This window comes from Solea senegalensis, linkage group LG15, assembly GCF_019176455.1.
Source record: "Solea senegalensis isolate Sse05_10M linkage group LG15, IFAPA_SoseM_1, whole genome shotgun sequence".
In the NCBI taxonomy this organism is placed as follows: Eukaryota; Metazoa; Chordata; class Actinopteri; order Pleuronectiformes; family Soleidae; genus Solea; species Solea senegalensis.
In genome coordinates this window covers 3,180,288-3,203,786 of record NC_058035.1, presented here as the reverse complement: position 1 = coordinate 3,203,786, position 23,499 = coordinate 3,180,288, and the positions used below count along the sequence as shown (strand labels likewise).

The 23,499-nt window shown below is 42.0% G+C and overlaps 1 protein-coding gene across 2 annotated transcripts in view; it reads right to left on the bottom strand.

The window, feature by feature from the left end:
- Positions 1-23,499, bottom strand: part of LOC122781806 (SH3 and PX domain-containing protein 2A-like) — a 61,799-nt gene that overhangs the window by 6,204 nt on the left and 32,096 nt on the right. Inside the window, exons 7-9 of one of the 2 annotated variants that reach the window (XM_044045827.1) lie at positions 16,923-17,051; positions 4,622-4,735; positions 2,294-2,377 (exon numbers count right to left, since the gene is read on the bottom strand). In XM_044045827.1, the coding sequence (XP_043901762.1) occupies positions 2,294-2,377; positions 4,622-4,735; positions 16,923-17,051 (327 nt within the window). The remainder of the gene's footprint in view (positions 1-2,293; positions 2,378-4,621; positions 4,736-16,922; positions 17,052-23,499) is intronic. The other variant, XM_044045828.1, reaches the window with a different exon arrangement.

Genomic DNA, 23,499 nt, shown 5'->3' with positions numbered 1-23,499 from the left:
GTTTTGCCAACGACATCAAATTAAATCCCAAACATCATATGACAAAGGGTTTTGACGGAGGTGAACTGCAGCACCTGGGGGCGAACTCGTGTCCTTGGCCAGCGTCCTTGGCCTCGTGACAGGAGGCACCTTCTCACTCGGCACATAATCGAGAGCAGAGGCTCTGTGTGCTGATTTATGCTTTTCTCGTGAGGCCAAGAGGCAAAGCAAAGAACCCATTTCCTGTCATTATGGCAATTCCTGTCTGAACACAGACGGCACCAGTGAAGGAGGTGTGTTCCAAACGGAGAGAGGGTGATGTTTAACACAAAAAAAACCCTGCATGCTGTGCACAGGAATCAACATTCGAGGTGACATACAGTATTATTCCATTTTCCTTCCCTCCTCCTGTTTCCAAGGTTGAGTTGGTGATAAATGGGCGTGGTGTTAGTGACTGCAGTGGGTCGACTGGGTAGAGAATATTTCTGTCTGCTTTATTTTCCTCTTGCCTGGCTCTTCCGGCCTCTTTGTGTTGGGGTTGTTTGAACGTTTTTTCCCTCTCACCAAGCTCTTCTCACAACAATATCCAGCCGAGCAAACGGAGGGAAACTCTGAATCAGATGTTTTGTTAACCACAACATGATTCGCCTGCATCAGTGTTAGAAGTTATTTTTTGTGAAGTCAGCAAAATCTCTTTTTTTTTTTTTAACACAAAGCAGGGTTTTAGTGGGGTGGAAACAACTCTCTCTCTCTCCCTCTCTGCACTCCAGAGAGCAGAATCCACTGCCAAGCACAAAGTTTGGGTTGAACTCAATAGCCTATGCTCAGCAATCCAAATGCATCTCAAGTCAAAAAAAAGAAGAAGAAGAAGAAGAAAACGTTGGCTTTGAGAAGAAGAACATGTGCAGTTTTGTGATTTTCCTGCTAACACGGCGAGGGACTAATATTCATTGTTTATCGCTCTATAGTTGTTACTAACAGGATACACTCAAGCCATTCCATCGTCTATTACGCAGCGACTTTCAGACGAGAGGGCAGTATATTGCTGAGAAGATTGGCTTTGACGCGTTTTTGTGGCATTTTCATTTGAACACAAACACTTAACAGCAACACGGGTCAGCGTGAGCGGCATCATTTGAGCTAAGCGGCGAATAATTGGTGGATATAAAAGCGCATTGCGTCATTAATGTCAGTGGTTAGTGAGTCGAGGCTGCATTTGCCCGGAGGACGGCGACGGCGTTGACGCAGGACTGAGCAAACGTGTGCATGTGGTGGAGGAGTAGGAGGAGGAGGAGGAGGAGGAGGAGGAGGAGCTGAGACCACATGATGAGGGACAATAAATAACACAGGGTGAGAAGAACAATAACAAAAGGCTCCGTTCAGATTACAGTTTTAAAGTCATGCTGTAACAGAAACCCAATTAGATCAGATTTGTATGATTCTACATCAGATATAAATACAATATGTGGCCATGAAACATGAGCGAGAACAATAATTACCTCGTGGTCCAGCAGAAGGCACTGAAACACGCGTCCCACGGACCACACACGGTCCCCTAGACGATTTCATACGGCCCGCCACTTAACATCACGTTATCATGAAAATATCTTCCTAGTTAACACAACTTATAATACATAAATAAGCTTGTTCAGTGTTTTAATTACATTTGTCCAAATATTATTCATTACTTAATTTCTATTTAAATTCTATTTTCTTTCTTTTTGTGATTTATAGATTCATTCTGCGTCATAATACATCAGTTAATATCAAAACAAACACTTTTAATTTGAAATTCTGAAAAAATATCAGCATACTCCCAGTTAATTGTGTTATAATTTAAGGTCACGTTACACACCCTCTACTGAACAGTTATTTTTCAGACTAGACTAGATGCTTGTTTAATTTTGAGACCCCTGCCTTAGATCTACTTTTATCCTCTCTGACCATCAGACAAAGAGATATCTTTCAAAGGATATAATAGCATGTTGCATAATATTCGTGAGAGAATGATTTTTAACTTGCGTGTGCTGAGCGGTGACAGACGAGAGAGCTGTCCAGCCCGAACAAAAGCTAATCGCTTCCATTTCTGCTTCAATAGAGTCAAAAAATTGGACGTTTCCTGTTGTTGATGACGCATTTTTCACAGTCGCCTTCAGATGAGAGTCAGATGCAAGCCACTTGTGTTATGAATATGAAATGAAATGAATCAGTGAATGTGGTAATCTGAACACAGCCAAAAGGGTAGAGGGAAGGCGGGAAGGAAGGAGGGAAGGAGGGAAGGAAAGGAGGTGATGCAGCGTCTGTCTCAGTTCACCTCGGCTCTGCTGCCGGCTGATGACACCTCCCAACGTCCATCTCCGGTCCAGCCTCTTCAGATGAGCTTTATGCCGCTTAGTAACTGACAACACACACACGTGGCGACCAGACGACGACAAACACAACACACACACACACACACACACACACAAACATGAGAGACATGAAGAGCAAGCACAAATGTTACACAAGCACACAGATGACATGGATCCAACCGGGACAGAGCCTCGTTATTAGATGGACATGAAAACAAGACCTTAAAGCAAAACATGGTGGACAGTTAGAGTGGGTGAGTGGATGAGTGGATGGATGGATGGATGAGAGGGTTACAGAGGAAGTGTTAAAACCGAGACATCTTCTCTGTGGCTTGTAATTAGGATGCTGTTAGCATGTTTTTACCATCCCGCCGCGTTAGAGCATCTGGGACACACATTTCTGCAGGAATGCCAGCAAATTAATGAGAGCAGCTGAGCGGATGGTGACGCCGCTCAGAGGTGTGCACCTCACAAACGCTGTGGCGTTATACTGAGATTACGGCATTACGATTAAAGAGTGGAAGAGACGTTCTCAGCCACCAGGAGGCAGAAGACACATCAACATCCATGGAAGGGTTGTGGGGCATTCCAGCCTTATTTGCTTGTGAATTATAAGGTCGGAGAACGAAGTCACAACCTCACTTTATGCATGTGTTTGTTTATATCTCTTGAAAAACAATATTAGATATAATATGTTGTTTTTCTTTCTTGTTTTCAGTTTAAAACTTGGTGGCACCGGCTGCAGAAGACCACAGGGCTGACAAAGAGATCTTTTAAGACACCATGCCATTCCCCTGACTGACTAGTCACATAAACACTAATTACACTGACAGATTGCCCTCCTAAAACCTCCTGGCAGCCAACTATACCTCCGTCTCTGCCTCCTCAGATAAGCGAGTGTGCCGTCGGTGTAGGTGTTTGCATTTATTGTAGATATGTGTGCGTGCTCGGCGTCTGTGTGCAGTTATACATTTGTGGTTCGGCATATTCCGCATAATGTGCGACACACAATAGTCTCTGTATTCTCTTCCAAGATATACAACACCAAAGGGAATCCTGGGTTCCATTGTTATGGAGTACAACAGCTGAACTACAAAAGATGTTTTTGGCCAGAGTGCCGGAAAATCTTGTTTGTTTGAAAGTGTAATATACAACTTAATGATTCCCGTGCCTCCATTTTTTGGTAAGGTTTTCTCTTGACACAGTGTTGCCTGAATCGTCACAAAGAGGCTGCATTTACCTGTCAACGCTATCAAAACGTGACATTGTGTAACAGTTAGGTGAAATTGTTTCAATTTGGCAGAAATAGAATATAAAATACTCTTTTAGTCTTTTTGCGTGTGCTATCAACTAAAGTTGTGAACTGTTGTTTTATTTACAGTAGAATTTTTAATGATAACTGAAGCTTCTCCTTTGTGAGGTGGGAGATATTCAGCTGCAACATACACCTTCACCCATAGATGGTGCTAAATCGCACACGCAGTACTGTACATTTAAGGCAGGAGTGAAGTTTGAATCACAGTGGTCTCATAAAGTCCGGCCCCATTAGCTCAGCTGGTAGCTTTGAAACCAGAGTCCCGGGTTACATGCATTCACCTCGCATCATGCTATTTGACTTCAGATGTGAAAGTAAGGCCAATTTTAATTTTTTCTTCACTCCCGCCACCTTAAAAATTTTGATTATTATAAAACAGTGCATTTGTACATAACTTTTACAGTTTAAAAAAGCTCCAAAGGACCCATTGGCCCCCAGGAATCTTCACATAATTAAATCTGGCCCTTGGACACCCCTGCCTTAAGTTTACCTTGTTGAAATGTGTACAATCCACATTGATGAACAGCACATTTAGTGAAAATCCATGTCTACACTTGCTTTAGTTAAAAAAAACAAAACATAATATAGAGTCAAAAGCTAAAATCGTGAAATATCATCTTCAGAAACACACGTCTCTTTCACGAGCTCACTCCACACGGAGGTCAGGTCACCTCTCATGCACAGTGCATCACTTCAGCGGCTGTGGTCTGGACCCTCCCGCTACTCCTCTTCCTCGTCGCTGCTTCACCAGCACCTGAATCCCCGCTCTGTTTCCAGCGTGCTTATGATGGCAGGCAAGGCACAGAGAGGCGTTTCACAGCGGCCTGGCGTCAGACGTTAGCGTAGGTGGGTTTGCTCCATTTCGTCACGGATCAAAGGGCTGAGGGTGGAGGGCGGCGGTTGTACCTGTGTGTGGTTGTTTGTGTGTGTAATGGGGGAGAGAGAGAGAGAGTGGGCTGAGGCAAAAGTGACTTACCTTCCCCAACTTTAGAGGCGCCAACCTCCGAGTCATCCCTCGTCCCACTGTGGGTGTTAAGGTAGGTTGCGGGGACCCAACCTTGTTCCTCTGCAGTGCTGACAAACCACCAACCTGTGGGAACACGGAGAGGTTTGACGGTCACCAATGGAGGTATAGATACAATAATACAATACAATAATTCCAGAATAACCTTTTAAATGAATGTAAATCAACATTCTGGGATTTGTTAGACAATCGTTTCCAGCCTGAAACACAAGTTTGTACCAAAGTCCATAGAGAAGATCAGTACTTTTACTGTGTAGGGACAGTGAAGCGTGCTGGTCAACTGCTTCCTTGTTTGGTGACTTTGTATCACTTACATAAATCCGAACAAAGGATTTCAAACACCCGAAGTGACAAGACAACACATTTGAAGTTATAAATGGAGGCAGCGGTGGATCAACAACTCAACTGTGCATTTACACCACTGTGATGTAAAATCGCTGGTTTTCTCTATGGACTTTGGTGCAGTGAGTGAGCGATGTACAAATGTCACTCTCCGGCGGGATAAAGCTTCCTTAACAGTGGACAAAAAAAGAGGAAAACATATCCTTAAGATATTGTAGACTTGAGCAGGTGTAGACTTTACGAGGTGAGTCTTTTATTAAAAGGTGTTTCTCCTTGCGTCCCCGCTGGCAGCCATGTCATCGGCGAGAATGAGTGTTTTCCGTTCACGGTGTTTTGGCAAAGTGGGTGTTGATAACGTGTCAACACCTCACACAATCTCACTGCGAGTCTCCTCAAACTGCAATTTTCCTGGCGATCCTGCCGACTGCAGCTCGAGAGTTATGATTTCTGTCATGTTTAAGGCTGGAGAGAATTTGTTCAAACATTTTTTTCCTGATAAGTTCTGACGTGTATAAAAAAAGGACGTCTCCTAATGAAACCACAGATCTTCCAGTCAGCTTTACATCCCCTTGTTGCATCGCTTACTGTAAATCACTGTTTTTAATCGCTGTGCCGTGATTTGATAAAATATCTGAAATCACAGGGGGATGAGACCAAACATGAACATTAGGAACTTGACTGCGCTGCCAGCAGAGTCTTTAATCACAGCGAGGAACAATAACGTCACAGAAAACGCCTCCTGGCTGTAGCTCCATTCATGTAACGGGGTCTCATTCAACCTGTGTTTCATCAGTATCAGTGAGCGGGACATTGCTTAAGTCCTGTTTACGAGCCAAAACAAGTCATTTTCGAGGGTTGCAGCTGATTTGAATCGGCTCCTTCGGGAATGACGGCATTTCTCTTTGACGGCTGCTTCATGATAAACGCCTCAGCTGGACAGCAGCACGTACACACACTGCGGCTTTTGCTTTAAAATCCGCTGCAGAATATGGGAATCCCTTGTGCTCGCTAAGGTGTCTCGTATGTGGCCGTGTGGCAAATGTAAAGAACATATGTACATGCGCTACAGTCATAACATTTTAAATCTGCACATGAGAGAGAGAGAAAAATCATATTTGTGAGAGACTCTGCAGGAGACCTGAGTGACAAAGCTGGCACAAAAACGGTGCTATATACAGTACAAGAATGGCCACATGTACACTATTTGTTGTGGTTACTGGGATGAAATATGGCTGACAGCTGTCTGCAAAGCCCGTAAAAGGGGAGAGGAGGTTTCCAGCACACTTACACAGCTGGTCTGAACCCCCGAGTGCACATTTTCCCACAGAAAAAGAGCCTTGTGAGGTTGTTTATTTAAACACAATTAATAAAAAAAGAAGAAGCAGCATATGAAACGTTGGAGAGGAAGAGAAAGACATTTCTTAATCAATGACACAGTGAAGTCTGAGGGAAAATGACACGACGATGCTGAAATGGAGACGACAGCAAAACAGATTGTAGCTGCCTATGTGATTAATCTGCAGTGAAATAAGCTCTAATTATGTCCGTAATTCCGCAGTCATACATTACACTCGGACAGGTAGCAATTAAAGGCATCTTACGCAAAAAAAGTGACAGAGCAGTACACTTTTCTCTCTGCTTTGTTGAATCTGTTTCACACAGAGGCGTCGGTCTGGGGAAAATCCACAATGCACCTCTTTTCTCAGACAGTGTTATTTCTGAATTATGGTGTCAAAACCCTGATAGTAAAAAAGCTGAAATGTTGGCACATTTCGGAACGAACACTGAGTGAAATCAAACTGTTCTGTGGTTCCATGCTTGTTCCTCCACAACACACTGGACTCTAGAAACCGGAGCTATCTTACAGAGATGCCAAAGGCATGAGTCACAGTGGAGGGAGCGAAAAACACAGAAGACATTTCATCACCATCATCATCATCGTCGTCGTCGTCACCATCAGCTGTGCAGTTACAATGTTTTTGCATGTATTATTTTTGCCAATCCACTGTAGATGTTTAAAATCTTAATCAAACCACACTTGGAGGTGGTTTGAAATGCAATTATAATCAGATTTCTTGTCATTCTGGACACTCTGGCTGCTCGTATCACACTTTTAAATCACTGTGATGATGATGATGGTGTCGCTGCACAGAAAGTCTGACCATGACTACTCATTTGTTCTTGAGCGCGTTGTTAACATAGTTTTACGTCTATGTTGTTACCAAAACAACCCATGCATATAGATATAGAAGGAATCTGATTTTATCACTTAAAAAGATCTGATTTGAGTTGATTAAATGGATTGAATTTGGGGAAAGTATCTGATTTGTGGACATGGTTCGACTGTTTGGCTCAGAGCACCTCACTGGCTCAGGCTCAGCGATGAAACAAGCGACTTAATGCGCTCAGTCTTTGCACCAAAGCCACGGCTTTAACAAAAGCCTGTGTTGGTGAATCGGACAAGAAATGGAAAGGAAAACTAAATGTCCTCCGGACCCCTGCTGCTGTTTTCTCTCCTGTATCATTTTCTCAATCCATTCAGTTCACTTCACTTCCATTTCAAGTGTCAACCAGTCGTGACTTGAGATTTGGGTTCCTGCTGGACGATACTGACTGATCTGACACTCTGATGTGACGTCTTTTATCATCTGTTTTCCTCCAAATTAACCTTTTGTTCTGTTAAAGACCTGAAACCTATCTAATCTTACCATACTGTTGTACTTATAATATCAGACCTTACATTGTTATGAAATAAACTCTGTCTTCTTCAGCCAGGTAACTTCCACCCAAGTTTCCCTTATTCATTTGAGCAGCGCCACCGCGAGGAGACATGAAGTAGTGATGCCCGGCGAGTGAAACTGACAGGGACTGTTTCCTCTAGAGCACCTTCATTCATTAATTAAAATATTGATATTTGATTATTGTCAATATGTGAAGAAGAATGAAGAAGAAGAAAGTGTGAAATGTTCAGTGCGGCCGCCTGAATGAACTGCTGCGTTAAAAGAGCTGCGCTCACTAAGCTGCAAATAACTATTTTCACACTTGCAAGCTGTGGAGAGAAATGTCATTTTCACCTCAGCAAACTGACACACTTAGAATTGCAGACAAGTATAGGAACATAACGTGGCTAAATCAGTTCGCTGGCAGCTTTGTTTTCAGCGAGCCCGTTCCTGCCTCAGACCCAGCAATTACTGTTAACATATTTATACTTCATGCTCTGGAATATTTCTCCACGAGGGCTGGGCGGGGGAATGTGATCGTTAACTTTCAGATAACTTCATATTTTCGAAAGAGGGGTAATCACTTGTACATTTGTCATGATGACACGGAGCTCAATCTGAGGTCATCGCACAAGAAACAGCTGTGCTGTTGATCTCCTGCTTCCAAAATACAAGTTTGCGGAACTACATAACGCCTTACATTGTCATTTTAGTCCGATCACTAAGTCTGGTGTGTCTTTCTGAGGAGGTCGTACAGTGGTGAAATACTGTATGACCCTTCATGGCTTCACCAATGCACTGTTGGGTATTAAAATCTCTACAGCAAAGGTAAAAAAACTGTGGTTTCAGTTGCATAATGGGAATAAAATTTGGGGAAAGAAAAAACGTTCCTTTTGCTAATTTCTGGACAGACGTGGGGGATAAATGAATGAAGCATACTGTATATGTGGTCATACGTGTGTGTTTGGAGCAGCATGCTTAGACAGTATCTCGGCATTTCTCTGACGTTTGCTCCACCAGCTGCCCTGAGATCATAAAAGCTACATCTGCAGCTTTACTGGCAGGTTTGTGCACCGTCGTTCCTTGTTTATGATCAGTCTGCGTCACAACTTGTTTTTTCCCCCCGCACATCTGAATTCCTGGACTTCTATCTTCAAAATCCTGGAAAGCTGATATTGATATTTTTTGACGTTTTGGAGTATAACAAAATCTGTCTCACTCTGACAACAGCTAAACCCTCTGCCCTCTAGTGGACAATCTCGCGTTCACCCCATGGGATCACAACTATTAAAATCAACCTCAAATATCTCGTAGGAGCAAGCCAGGGACACACCAGTCCAATGTCTAGCATTTAGGAAGGATTAGATTAGATTAGATTAAGCCTTTTATGTGTAAATTTCTGCAGCACAAAATGGCAATTCACGCACAGCGTGTGTTTTTGTGCTTCGATGCAGAAGCTTACGACGCAAAAGAAGAAGACACCTTTTGTGGAATGTGAAGGCCACCGTAGTTCCTAGACACACTTGGGAGATATCACTATTTCTTACACAATGGACCTTGAAGTCTCCATTATCTTGAGGAGCACTACTTCTATGTATACATGAATATATGAGATCTGTTTAGTTGCTATTTCTTGTACCAATGCTTGTTTATTGTAAAGTACCTTGGTCAACTTATTGGGGTTGACGGTGTAATGCGACAACATCAAGAAAAACTGTATATTAACAGCACGTTGTAACCAAGTCTATGTCCAGTAGCCTGCTGTGAATCTCAAACGTCAAATAACCGAGTGATGTCAGCCGAATTTAGATGGCAGGACACATACAGATCCAAATTTAATGTAAAAATGTTGCCGTGGGAAATATGCTCCTCCTGCCTTTCTGCTGCTAAGTTGGTTTACATTACGTTGATGCGAGTCTATATCCAGCAGCCAGATAATTTACCCTCGAAACCCAGACTGGAAAAATGGGAAAACAGTGAGCACACTTCGTCCAACTGTAATAAAAATCTGTCATACTATTCTCTACAATTCGGCAATTCCCAAACCAATTGCTTGTATAGTGATAAAAAAAAGTTCGGCAACTGTGTGTGACAATGCAGGATGATAAAAAGTGACAGGATTTGACACGTAAACAGATGTTTTCCTCATAATCTGACTTAACTTACAGCTGCAGATACAGTGCACAGACATAATGGGAGCGATCAGCATTTTCTAAGCTCTTTTTGTCTCTCATACAGTATCTGCCATCTGGAAACTCAATCAGCTTCAAGACCCGAGCTTCATTTTTACTGTAATCAACAACAGACTCGGAGCTGCAACAAGAAACTAGATTTATGCCATTTTGGGGTTTATCCTACGGTGACTGTGTATCCTTTAAAACAACAGTGCCGTCTCCTTATTCAGTCAGAGTCTGATACAAACATAAACAGAGTGTGACATTACAATGCTCCACAAATTTGTCATCGAGACACAACCCTGAATCCGTCCTGCAACTCAAAGTAAACAGTATTTATGCGCTGTGGAGTAGCTGCGCCGTACACACAAAAGATTTCTACACATCCCTCGTAAATATGAGAACCACAGATTCAGCAGCATGAGGAAGCTTCTTTTTTTTTTTTCTTTTTTCTTTTACTGCCTGAATTGATGAGGAATGCAGTGGCTCAGCAGTCCTACGGATATTTGACACCACTGTTGAGTAAAGCAGGAGAAAACCCCATTCATTTCAAGCTTCTGTATTTATTAACAGTCAATCAGGACTCAAAGCACAAAGGGAGGAATCTATCCAGCTCAGTTCACTCGGTTTTCAATAAAACCCTGGGTTTCAATTACCTGGGTCGCTCTGGCACTCGGGGGGGTTGGGGCAAAACAGTACAAAACGACTTTCAAGAGCTAATGTTGACCCAAGGAATGACCTTCACTCCCTCCCTGCCTCTGAAAGGATCCCCTCATGGTCTGAGCGTAGCTATAGCCCACAGACTGTGTGCTCTTGAGGCTCCACTGACTTGGAGACACAGCAGTCCTTGAGTGTCTGAAAGCCCACACCTTAAACTGCTGCTCAGACTCAATGGTCAATTCTTAAAGTTGAGAGAGGGGCAACTTTTTTTGGCTCCACAGACTACTTTCTGTGCACTATCATTACCTCTATGTGCGCTGTTAAATACTGTTTATTGAGTGATTTCCTCTATCTGTATCAGTCTGTGGCAAAGGTGAAAGAAAATAAAGAAGAATGAGCCTTTCATTTATGAAAAGAAAAAAAAAGGTTGCTGAAGTGAAACCACGGAACCATATCTACAAATACAGGACGAGGGTGATTTCTTCAGGTGGTCATTAGCACTTCCTATTGTAAGCTTTAAGAATGCAGAGAACTGGGCATATTATGTGTGGATAATGTGTCCTCCGTCTGCTTTGAGACATTTAACACTTGGCAAAGTTTTCTGAGTCATTTTATTGGCAGTTCATTGACAAGGATTATAGGATTTTTCTCTCTCTCTCTTTTCCGCAGGGAAACATGCTCGTGCTGAAATGACACATAGCAAATCAGGAAAGATTTCAGGAGTAGAAGCTGAAGGCTGACCTCGTCTTTAATCCGCCCGCATATCAGAGATGGAAAAATTGGAACAGCCAATATACATCATCCTGCTGCCACATTTGAAGAAAGTGCTGATACTAAATTATGCACAGAAACTAAAGATAACTCCCTGAGTATTATGGCAACTCAACTTTCCTTGCTTTCAGTGCCATAAAATAGACAGGGCTTCAGAGATACACCCTTTATGGCTTTACCAAGGTTGTTGTCTTTTGCTTTTCGTCTCTTTAAGGTCCAATGTGTCAGAATTAGTGACAGCTAAGGGTGAGATTAAAATTCCAAGCGCATCAGGAAACTACGGTGGCCTACTGGAAATGAAGTCCTTCTTCTTTTGCACGGTAAGTTTCTAAAAGGTGAAATACTGTAGTGGTACAAGACGGTGGTCTGTGGAAAGTAAGGCCCTTAAAATATATATAAGGGCTTATTTTAAGACTATAAAACCCATAAGAAATGTGATTAGCAATCATACTTATGGGTAGAATATGCCAATGAACCTTCAGAGTATGCACAAACTTCACACACATAACCTGATTGAAACTGTTATCTTGTTCTGGAAATTTCCCATTTCACAAGCCTTGCAAAAGCAACTTTAACTTTCACCAGAATAATCTTTTGGAGATTAACAGTAAGCCTGTTTTTTTTTGGGGGCTGCCTCCGCTCCTCTGAACACTGAGCTCCCACTGAGCCCTGAGATCATCTTGCTCGCAGCCTGAAGATGGAGAGCAGAGGACCTTATGGTGCTGGTACATTTTTTCCATGTGAAGGTACAGCAGACGTTCTGCACATCCATCATGCCATGCTGAGGGCCAGACCTGCTTTAATCTGCCAGGATTTTACTCCAGCAGCATGCGTGGGCTTCCAGCCAGGAAGTCGAACATCACCTGCAGGTTACTGCTGTTCCCTTTCCAGCTTCTCCATGGCTCAGATTTGCTTAAATTATATAGTGTTTGTTTAAGAACAAAAGGGGCAGTTTTATATAGATTAGATTAGTGTCCTTGTCAATAACTGACTCTTTGTGCTTAAATAGGCTGAGTGAAGCACTGGAGAAACAATACATGGTGGTGCCAGGGGGTCTTAGGGGAGACATGGGGGCCGATGGACGTGAGCTCTCCAAAACAGAGTTATTCCTGGTGTGTTCATAGCACATTCTTAGTCATATTAGCTGATCGAGACTTGGAATGAAGACAAGTTAAACTCTGACTGGTCTGCAGAGAGAGATTTTCTACACTGAACTGGGCACAGCGTGTCTAACGTTGCCCTTGTGGTGTAGGAAAAGCGTCTGCAGGAAGAGTGCACTGTTGTTTCTTTTCCTATATATATTAGCCCATGAAAGGGCAAAATCTAAACCACTGACTCCCAAGCATTTGAACTGACCAACAGGGCTGCTAGCTTAGCTTTGGCTAGCATTGCTTCAATATAGTGTAAACCGAGGAGGCATCCTGGAGGATCCATTAAGCCATTATAATGAACCAACCTCTCTGAACCACTAACTTTGGCAGCAAATGGCTTTTTCCATTTTCTCCCCGTGTTTCTCCCTGCTATACTCTCTCTCCTCCTGAGCCAGCTTCCCCCCCGGCAAAATCTCATAAAATAGACAAATAAAATCACTGCAGAGGGAGCGAGGACAAAATTATTAATCAGAAAACAAAGCGCAGTTGAGGACAACACTCAATTGTAACATCTATCTTCATATATTGCTCCTTGAGATTAAACCTTGCATTCATCATTGTTGGCAAAAATTGTAACCAAGGAAAGTAAACAGTGAACATCAAGAGTCTCTGTTCAGGTCTGCTGATTGCCCACATATTACACCCACTTCCCACACACAAAACCAGCAATCAATATAAACTACAGTATCAATGGAAACAAAGGACACAACACAAACTGTATCATCAAGCTGGTACAGCGGAAAAAATCTGCCTCGGCTCAACAGGGAAGGCTGGAAAAGTCAAAGTGGAAGAAGCTGAGCTCACTTAAAGATCTGACCTCGCTCCACTGAATCCATAAATCAGTTATGTAATCCAAAGCACAGGAAAGACGACTGTTCTGATATCAGTCACAGATGGTACAGCAACATCAACAGTTAGGTCTTCTGTCAGTTGTCGCTGTCACCAGTTGCCTACTGAAGTGTCAGGACTAAAAGGAGGTTTGTGTCCAGCACCACAACCTTCAATTTCTACAAATAGTCAGAATCTTTGACCTCCTTTACATCAACTTGCCAGTAACAACACATTTTTGTTGATGTATTTACCCTCGACACACAGACACAGAGGGTTTATGAATAGATTTTACTCTTTCCTTTTTCCCTCATCCAATCCAGTGAGTTTGACCAGTGTCGGCCCAACAGCAATCCTGAATATTGTATCCGCTAATCCCTACTTTTGCAGACCTTGGTTTTAACAAGTGGTTATTTGAGTAACCGATGCCTTTCTGTCATTTCACACCGGTCTGTTCGTTCTCCTCCGAACTTTCAACCTCAACAAAGCATTTCCATCCAGAGAACTGCTCATTTTTCTCATTTTCTGACCATCCTTTGTGAACTCTAGAGATGACTGTGCATGAAAATACAAACAGATCAACATTTATTTCTTTAATATGGTCCAGCAACATCATTCCAAGTCACTTCAATCCCTAATTTTCCTCATTCTGATGCTCAGATTAAACTTGAGCAGGTTGTCTTGACTTATGTCTATATACCTAAATGCCTTAGATTTGTGTGTTACGAAGCAGTTGAACACATGTATCGCTTGTAATTGGCTGGTGAAGAATGTTGATAAAATGATCTGATAGAAATATTAAAGCTGTTTTTCACTCAAAGTTCTCAGTAACTCTGCAGGGGGATCCATGCTGGGTGAATTGAACATGGTTTTTGTTATGAAACCAAGGCTTGTCTTTCTTTCCTTGTTTTTGTCCCTCTCTCTCTTTGCATGTGTGTGTGTGTGTGTGTGTGTGTGTGTGTGATGAGTTGCAGTTGTGCATGATTGACTGATTGAAGGACAATCAATGCCATGTGTGTCTAGATGTATCTGTGGAAGCTGATTGGTCCTGCAGAGGAGGTTTGAGTAGATAAGGCCTGATCATCGCAGATGTCCACTGGACTTCCTTTAAATCAGTCACAGTCTGAATGTCAGTTGCTTGTTTTTCTATAAGTTGTTTGGTTTGTGTGTAGCTGATGTTTTATTGGGAGATGGGAAGAGGGAGGGAGTGTCTTTATTCAAGTTGCACCCATGTTTTCTCCTAGTTTTCTCCTTGTTTGAGATGACTCCAATGTAATTTGAACATTCATGAGGTGAACTACATGTTTTGTCTAAGTTAGGTGGCTTTTTGTTTGACTATAGTCGTCATCGTTTGTTAGCCGATCAGTCGCTAATGCTGGGAAATGATGAGCCTGTAGCTGGAGTCTAAATAATAACCTGTACAACCCTTAAAAAAGATTAACAGACGAGTTTTAGTAGCTATCGCTCAGCGTATTCACCACTTAGCTCCATTATGCACAGATCAATCTGTCAAACACCAGTTTGTACTTATTCTTTAGGGGAATGGATGCTAAATGAAATAAACTCTGAAATATTCTAGTGTACACCTGGTCTTATTAGTATTGGCAAAGGGAATGCGGGGTGATGTCGACCAGCCAACTGGAGCAGCGTTAGCCAACTTCCAATGCAGGAGGTGTTAAAATTTTTGTTAAACGCTAACTGTGCTGCTGGAAACGGTCTCCACAGCAAGATGTAGGGCCGGTGGTATTTACTTTAGATCTCTGCGAAAGTGTCCATCAGTGTGTAATAAAACTGTCAGATCTTTTTTGGGATGTGTTTTTAAAAAGTCTACTGTTTGGCTTTCTAGAAAGTCATGACACCTCCAACTAAACCAGTGATGAATGAGTGAGCTGGCAAAAAAAAAAAAAGGCAAGACCCTGTTTCAGAGAAAGAGGATGAAAAAAAGAATCATAGTAATGTGGAAATTAACCCACAGCAAAAACACAGAAGCCTGGAAATCGTAAAAAAAAACCATTCTTCATGGATCATCAAAAAACACACCAACCATTTTGTGATAGATGAAATACAAAAGTGAGGGGGGGGCTCTACTTAGAAGGACATGACCATGCAGTTCAAGATCATGGAGGAACGCTCTCATATGAGACTGGTTGGTTAAAGGACTTCAAGGTGTTGGAATATCCGCCTCACTGTGGCTCCCCATTGGGCTGAAATCCTACCAGAGCAGGGAGTGAAAACAAATACATGAACCCAAAGGCAGAACACGAGGCACATCAAAGCGAACCCACTCTCCAGAAACCCTTCCTTAAGGCCAGTGTGGCATGGCATTTCACTCACACCCATCGTGAAACCAAGGTCCAATTGCCTTTCCTGGTCTCCGTTTCCTCCTCCATCTCTCATTCCTCCCCATCCTCCCTCTGAAGAACACATGAGTCCCATTACCATTTTACTGTCTCAGCACACCATTAAAGCTGAATGTCAGCGCCCGAATCCAGGCCTGCACCTCTCCACTCACTCCTGCGCTTCATATGATAAATAACCTCGGAAATAGAAGTCACTCAGGCAGGTGCAAAGACCTGAGTGTCTGTGACAGTTGACACATGATTTGGTTTTCATAATATTAATAAAGAAAAAGTGTATTGGCAGCTTTACTGGTGCCTTTGTGTCACACAATCTGAAAAACTACAATTGTATTGCATTTAAAGGCCCAGTGGGTTTATTGGCAGAAACTGGCAAAAAATGAAATATAATAGCTAGAAGTGTGTTTGTATAAGTGTATAATCTCTTTAAAATAAAAGCTGTTTTGTTTCTTGCCTTTTGAAACAAGATTGCTACACAAATGAATCATTTCTGGTATGTGAGGGCCACCGTAGTTCTGCGACACATGAATGGGAGGGGTGAGTGGATGAGTCCTCCGTTTGTTACTATCTGCAGTGTCACCATTAGATGTCACTAATTCTTATACTGCACCTTTTAAAACTGTTACATATCGTTTCTGTCTATCATATATATATATATATATATATATATATATATATATATATATATATATATAAACATTTGCCTCCACCTTCAGTAAATATAAGAAGCATTACAGCCCACCTGTAAAACATCATTTAGATACACTTTACTATCAGGATGCTACCATTAAACATTCAGTGTTGTCAAACTGAATCAAAAATACTTTAAAGTGAATTTTTAGAGCAGCTCTTTTCAGTGGAGAAACAGCTGACTAAGGACTCTGCAGCTGCCATTTGTAAACCTGGCATGTCCTGCCGGCTTTCCGTTAAAATGAGGTGGAATAATTAATACGAGTCTGGAAGACATTCCTCTTGCTCGAGGCAACATTCTGGCCTCCAGCCTAAACCAACAGTGGGGAAAAAACAGAGCTGACTGCAGGCCAAAGCGAGCCTCCAGATGGGGATAAGTCACAGCTAGCGAGGTCTGGACAAAGGAGGTGAGAGGATCGAGGTAGAGGAAAGGGCATAAACTTTAAGAAGCTGTGGACTGAATCACTGAAGTGTCTGTTTGTGTCAGGGACACACAGAACATGCACTCTGTCTGTCCCTGTTCAGCAAGTCTTTGTTGTGCATTTGTTTTCATTACTCACCACTCTCACTCTTCTCAATGACATCGACCACCTCCCCCGCTTGAAGGCTGATTTCTGCAGGCTCTTGTTTCTCGTAATTGGCCACCACCACGTACTGTTCCAGAAGCATGGGGTCCGAGGCGTCCAGACCTGGGGTTGATGGGAAAAAACATGCCGTCAGCCAGCTGCCGGCCATAGGTCCCCGAGAATGACTGCTGGACACTCGTTGTGCCATAGGCCACTTTGTCTGTAGAGCTCAGCCAATCACAATTTTCACAGGGTTCAGTGCATCTTCCTGAGAGTCTAGCCATAGAGCTGCATCCCTCTCCAGCCCAACATCCAGGGCAATGGAGACACTGGAAAAACTACAAACAAGAATACCCCTCCAAAAGACGGACAATCAAGCAATCAACTGCAGAAAATCCATTCTGTATCACTGCACGGGCCTCATTCCTTATGTCCAACAAAGCCCAGACTGAAGCGGTAGACAAGGACAGACACATTCACACAGTGGAAAGAGGAGCAGCAACGAGTAAGAAGAAGGAGCTGTAGCAGTGACAGAAAAGAGAGCTAAAGCCAGCTGAGGACAGGACATTAGAGTGAGAGAAAGAAATGGTTTCCCTTGGAAAATAAACCATCTGCTAAAAAGCCTCCTTCTCCTAAGTTGGGGCTGGAGTTGGAGGAAGAGTAGGGGGTTGTGTTCACCAATCATAAGAGTCAGGACTGGAGGCCTTAAATAGAACCAGATGAAGGGGCTGGAGCTGCACTCAGAGGGATGGCCCTCTGTCTCCATGAAACACTAGAGCTCTGACTGTAGCATGTGGCCGCGGCCAATGGAAACCTTCCTTTCTCTACTTCGCTCTGTTAACCATATAAGCACCAGCGGTGACTTAGTTTTGTTTTTTTTTCACAGTTTGCGCCCGCATCATAAATTGATCACATCCATCCACAGGTTGAATCACTTTACAAAAAAACAAGAGTGACTTCTTACATTTGAAAACAGATGTTTTCAATCGTGAAGGAGGCACACACACACAAACATTCTCCTCCCCTCGGCGCACATACAGCAACATAAGCCTTAATCATGGAAAATCCTGAACACAAGCGTATGAATCAACTAATGTAGATCTAACAGGCATCACATGGAATCCAGACATTGCCCCAACGAACATCCTGTTCACACATTAGCAAGAGCTTCTGATGACTGCCAAGCTCAAAGCTCCTAACACGAGGTAGAGTCTGTACACACTTCAGATTATTCTTACAAAATCTCAGATTACACTGGATTTCTTGGATGGATGTGAATAAAAGAAAGATATATCCAAACAGCCTGTTTGTATGGTAATGTTGCATCTTTGAGCAGAAGTGCTATTAGAAGTGTAAAAGAATGATGATTATGACAATGTCTTTCATTATTAATATTGGGGACGGTTGATACTATTTTTTTTCCTGTCCAACAGTCATTTTTACATCTTATAACCCACTGTTTCCCAAACTTTCTCCATGGAAACCCACATTTCAAACAGGACAAACAATCGTGACAAATAATTTTCAGCCATATCTGTATCCATTTCGAAATTGGTAAACAAATATTTTCCATGTAAACTTCCTTTTATGCATGTTATTTAAAAACATAAACACATAAATCTCAACTAAATCCCTCCCCCAAAGCATAACTCCCACAAAACCATATGTGGGTCCCAGCCTAGTGTTTGGGCACCACTGTTAAACTCTACCTCCAGTGTTCGGTATAATCTGACCAATTTTGCAACTTTCCTAAAGCGTAAGCATCGTGTTTTTCATCATTATGTCCTAATAACATTAGGCAGTTGAACAAATGTGATTTTTGAGGGAATTTTGAGTGGTTTATTCAACTTAGTTATTACACCTTTGGTGCTCCGGGTCAAAAATGACCACAATTTAAAGGATGAAAAACACATACACTCAATTACACCTCGTTATAGACGCCAAGCTTTTTTCTGCCTTGCAATTACACATTTACCACTAGGTGGTGCAGTTTCATGGTTAAAGACAGTGCCAAAATGTCGGTTTCATGATCTAATCCAGTTATTTTTGACAAGTTTCAGACAGGATCCCACTACCGAATATCACATCGGCTGATTTCAAAGTTATTGTAGAAAAGATAATTATGCAAGTCAATGAATATGCCCAGAAAAATGTAACTGGAGGGAAGAAAACAAAGCCAACACAAAATCTAAATAAAACTTTTTTTTTTTTTTGAAAGTGTGATATAACCACAGTTTCTGGAAATCTGTTTTATCCCGTGGATGGAAAATAACAGCCACTCAGTCGGATGGATGGAAGGTTTTAGGGCTTAGATAAGAAATGATTAAGACAACTTGGATTACGCTGCCATTTCTCCAAAGAGCTGACCTGGCGACATTCTTCCAGACGAGAGACAAACATTTCTATAAATCAGGAGAACATACAGCCCATCCTTCAGTCCAGGCACTAAACTTGAAATGTCAGGAAGATAATTACTTATAAAGACAAACTCAGCACTGTTAGCATCTCAAATACTCAGACTGGCAAAGAGTCTGACACTGGATCACTGTGGTCAGGTTGTGGTTCATGAAGCTACACATTATTTGTGCAAGATGTTGGGTCAAACCACAAAGCTGGGTGCAGAGACACTGGAAAGAACGTATTTAAATTCAGGCGCTTTTTTTTTTTGCCTTCCTGTTCTTCAAAGTATAATATGACAGCAATTACATCAGTTAACAGCAAACAGTGGTATTCCTTTGACACTAAATGTGTGGTTTAGTGGCTTGTTTTAACTCACAGACCAATTAACTTTCATTACTTATAAAATGGAATCAACAAGGACTGTAGATGCCTGACTTAAACACACGGTTTAGGCCAGGCATTTTTACTTTTATTTACAGTACGGCAGTGTTAATGAAAGTTTTACATCACACTATGTTTTAAAAGCCACCAGATGTGACAAATTTTAAACACTGCAGACATGATGAGTTTGCGGGAGTGGGAATCTAAGTGCATTTAAATCAAGCTCGCAACATTACCTATGGCTTGGGTCGTGTAAATTTATGGGTTATTAGTACTGAGTGCATTTGCTGAGCACACCCGTGGATTTATTTTTCTGCTTATTTTATTGCTGAGTTTTGAACTGGCAGTAACATAATGACCTGTCAGGAACCCAATTTCAAATAAATACGATAACTTGGACATTGTCTAACGCTAAAAACAAGACCCACAAAGTTGCCGGCAAAATAATTTCAACACAGATGGACATAAAACAGGGGGAAAAAAACAGGTCATGAGCTCATAAAATACTAATCTATGTCAAACGATGTCTCTAAAACACACAGTTTACTACTGCTGCGAGCGACTAGTAAATCTGAGACCCGAGGCGAGTGAGTAAAATCTCTGTCAGCAAAGTCGATAGGCCTGAAAAACAAACGCTTATATTTCAGCCTCGTTCAGGAAATGAAATGTTTTGCAACAGCAGGAAAAACAAGCCAGTACAAGGGGAAGGTGTGAGAAAAATGAGCTCAAGCAGCCTTGGATGGGATAAAACATAATTACAAATGTGATATGCCTAAAGGGAGCGCAGAATAAAATGAGCGTTATAAATCATTTTGTACAAATCAATGTTTTAGTGAGATGCAACAACAAAGAAAAGTTACTGTGCTTCATGTATACACACATTTTAAAGACCTGTGTTGGCGAAAAAGGCTATACACACATGAGTGCAGCTGTGTTTCCATACTTCCAACACGAAGAACCAATGACTGATTAATCTTTATGTCATTGCTGTAACAACTCATATTTATCTAGAAATGCAAGGAACGTCGCCTACATTTAGCTTGACAGGCTTCAAACTTGGTAGGATACTTACTCATGGGTAGTGCACTAGTTATTTTGAATAGGTAGAGCAATCTCTAGGGTCTGCTCCCATTCACATTGTTGTTAGTTTCTTGGCGTTTTAGAACAATTGGTCTTCTTCCACAGTTTACCGACCTCTTTTTCTCCTTCTAAATCCTTCCAAAATTCTTTTGGATTAATTGATACCTTCTCTTTCAGTACCAGTTCCAATGTCTACCTTTTTATGGTACTTGACTGTGTTTGTACGAACAAAAAATGTAAGTTTACGTTGTAAAAACTGGGTCCAAATTTCTCACTTTCACCAGAATTAACAGACTCGTGCCTGGTTTGTTGACTTGAGCTGCAGCTGCAACTCACATTTGCAGCTGCAAAGAGTAGGATATTACAGTCGGCCTTACCCTATTTCTGTATGCACCACATACAAATCTGAAGCATTTCTGACCCAAATATTGAAGTATTTCTTTTTTCAAGGCTGCACTTGCATACCTCTATTGGCCATTCCCTGTGTTTATAGCTCTCCTTGCTCAGATTTATACATGTGCTTCCTGATCCCACCCTTGCACTCCCAAGCGTCCCAACTTTGTCCAGCACACCCCCACCCCCACTCAGCCATCACCACCTCCATCCAAAGATGATGACAGTTGGGAACTTTGGGATAATTCATCACCAGGAGGAGGAAACGAGGGAGTGTAGTCTACCCATTTACACTAAGGAATATTTCTTTTCGGGATCTTGACTTTCTTTCTGGTTGATAGCGTTGCTGGCACTGGCCTCTGCATCTTGGTGCCATATTTTGAACCCTTGGGTAGCTTTATGAGAGCAGAACTGGGTCGAGAGGAGTAAAATTTGGCAAAGTGCACCCCCTTTGTTTGGTTCATCAGCTGCAGATGTGAGTTTGAATTAGAGAGGGACACAGGACTGCTGTTCAATGCAGTACAGATGTACTCATGTCATTGAATCAGTATGTGGCCCTGTGGGAGAGGGGGCAGACCACAAACAAATAGAGCCAAAACGTCCAGAATTCACAAAGATATTAAAATTGCTGATGTTCTCATTTTTGATCAGCGGATCCTCTTGTAGATATCTGGTAAAGACGAAGGCAACGAGAAAACAGAAAATCCTGATTAGTGTCCAATTTAGCAGATGTTCCCCGATGTTGCAATAAATGTATCTATGCAATCCTTTTACCACTGTTCTAACCACCTGTCTCTTCAAAGAGGTCTGTCTGTTGGACAAAGATTAAACACGTAAAGTTGTACTAGTGTTGACTTACGCAATGGAACACTTTCTACTATGCATATTCAAGCTGCCGTCAATGATTTCATCATTTGGCTAACCTGTAGTTAGCATACACTCTCCCTTCTCCACATCACCTCACACATTTAATGAGGGCATGGGGTATTAACTCAGGATTATGCCTCTTGAACATGTACTGTATATAAAAATATATGAATGTAGACCTTGTTGCAAAACAAACTTCTGCTCTGAAGCCTCGAGAGTTCAGTTTGACTGATGCCATGTCGTTTTTTGAACCGGGACGTTCTTAGATACCAACTTCCTTTCAAACCGATGTCTGAGATTGTTATGGGAACATCATTTACAAAATTAAAGTCATGCATCAGCCTGAAACTTAGAGACTGAGACAGTTAGAGTTGCCACCTGGTTGCTAACTGCTACTTCTGTCCCACTTCCTATAGGCTTCACTTTTTTAACGGGAAGGCTACATACATACATTTTTATATGGGGTTTGTTTTGCGCTTTTCCATTTTCCATACAGTTCTAGCGCTACTCGGCTCAACTCGACTCTACTCGGTTTGGTTTCATGTTGTTTTCCATTACTTCCATTACTAGTACCCCTCAACATGGGTGGTACTGAACTGAAATAAAGCTGAGTGGGTTGAGATTCGGCTCACGACCCCCGGCTTTCAGCAGTGCTGCCGCTAAATACATCAGACACCAGATTGAGATTTTAGAAATGTCCGTTTCAGGGATTTTTACGTCTTTTTAATTGATTTTCAGGTCGGCGTTGTTTGGTTTGATTCTTGTATCGGACGTCGCACTCATGACTCTTCCAGTGGCGACACTCTCAGACCAATCAGTGTGTTGTCTGTTGACGTCACATTTTAGTATCGGCTCAGCTCACTTGGAAATTGCTGGAGCAGGTACTAAAAAGCACACCAGGTCCCAGGTACTATCACTAAAGTGAAGCGAAGTAGAGCCGAGCCCAGTCGAGTGGAGCAGTGCTAGAACTGTATCATGAAAAAGCGCCATCTTGAAGCTAACTTCCTGAGTGTTGCTGCTGTCAGCATTACGTCACCTCATGCGAACGTGTAGACAGTTTGTTTTAACGACAAACAGCCTGACCTCACAGGCAAAGAGGGGCTGTGTCTTTGCACAGTTCTGTCTCCAGACTGGACAACGTGTTGTAGAATTATAGAAATGTGTTTTTTCTTCCACAGAATATAGAGCTATTTAAGACATATTTTATCAAAAGCAAAATTCAGAGAAAGCGCATAATCGACAGCAGATGGAGCAAAGCTGACAGCAGCTTTAGGTTTAATCTATCATGGAAATACATTAAGTGTCTCCTTCCTCATAAAACATTTGGATAGAATAAAAAATCCAAATTGTTTACAACTATGTTTACTCCCACACACATTTCCCTCTCGCATTTCCTGGTACAAAGCTCCATGTCTTCAAACATTACCACAAATAACTGTAGATGAATAAA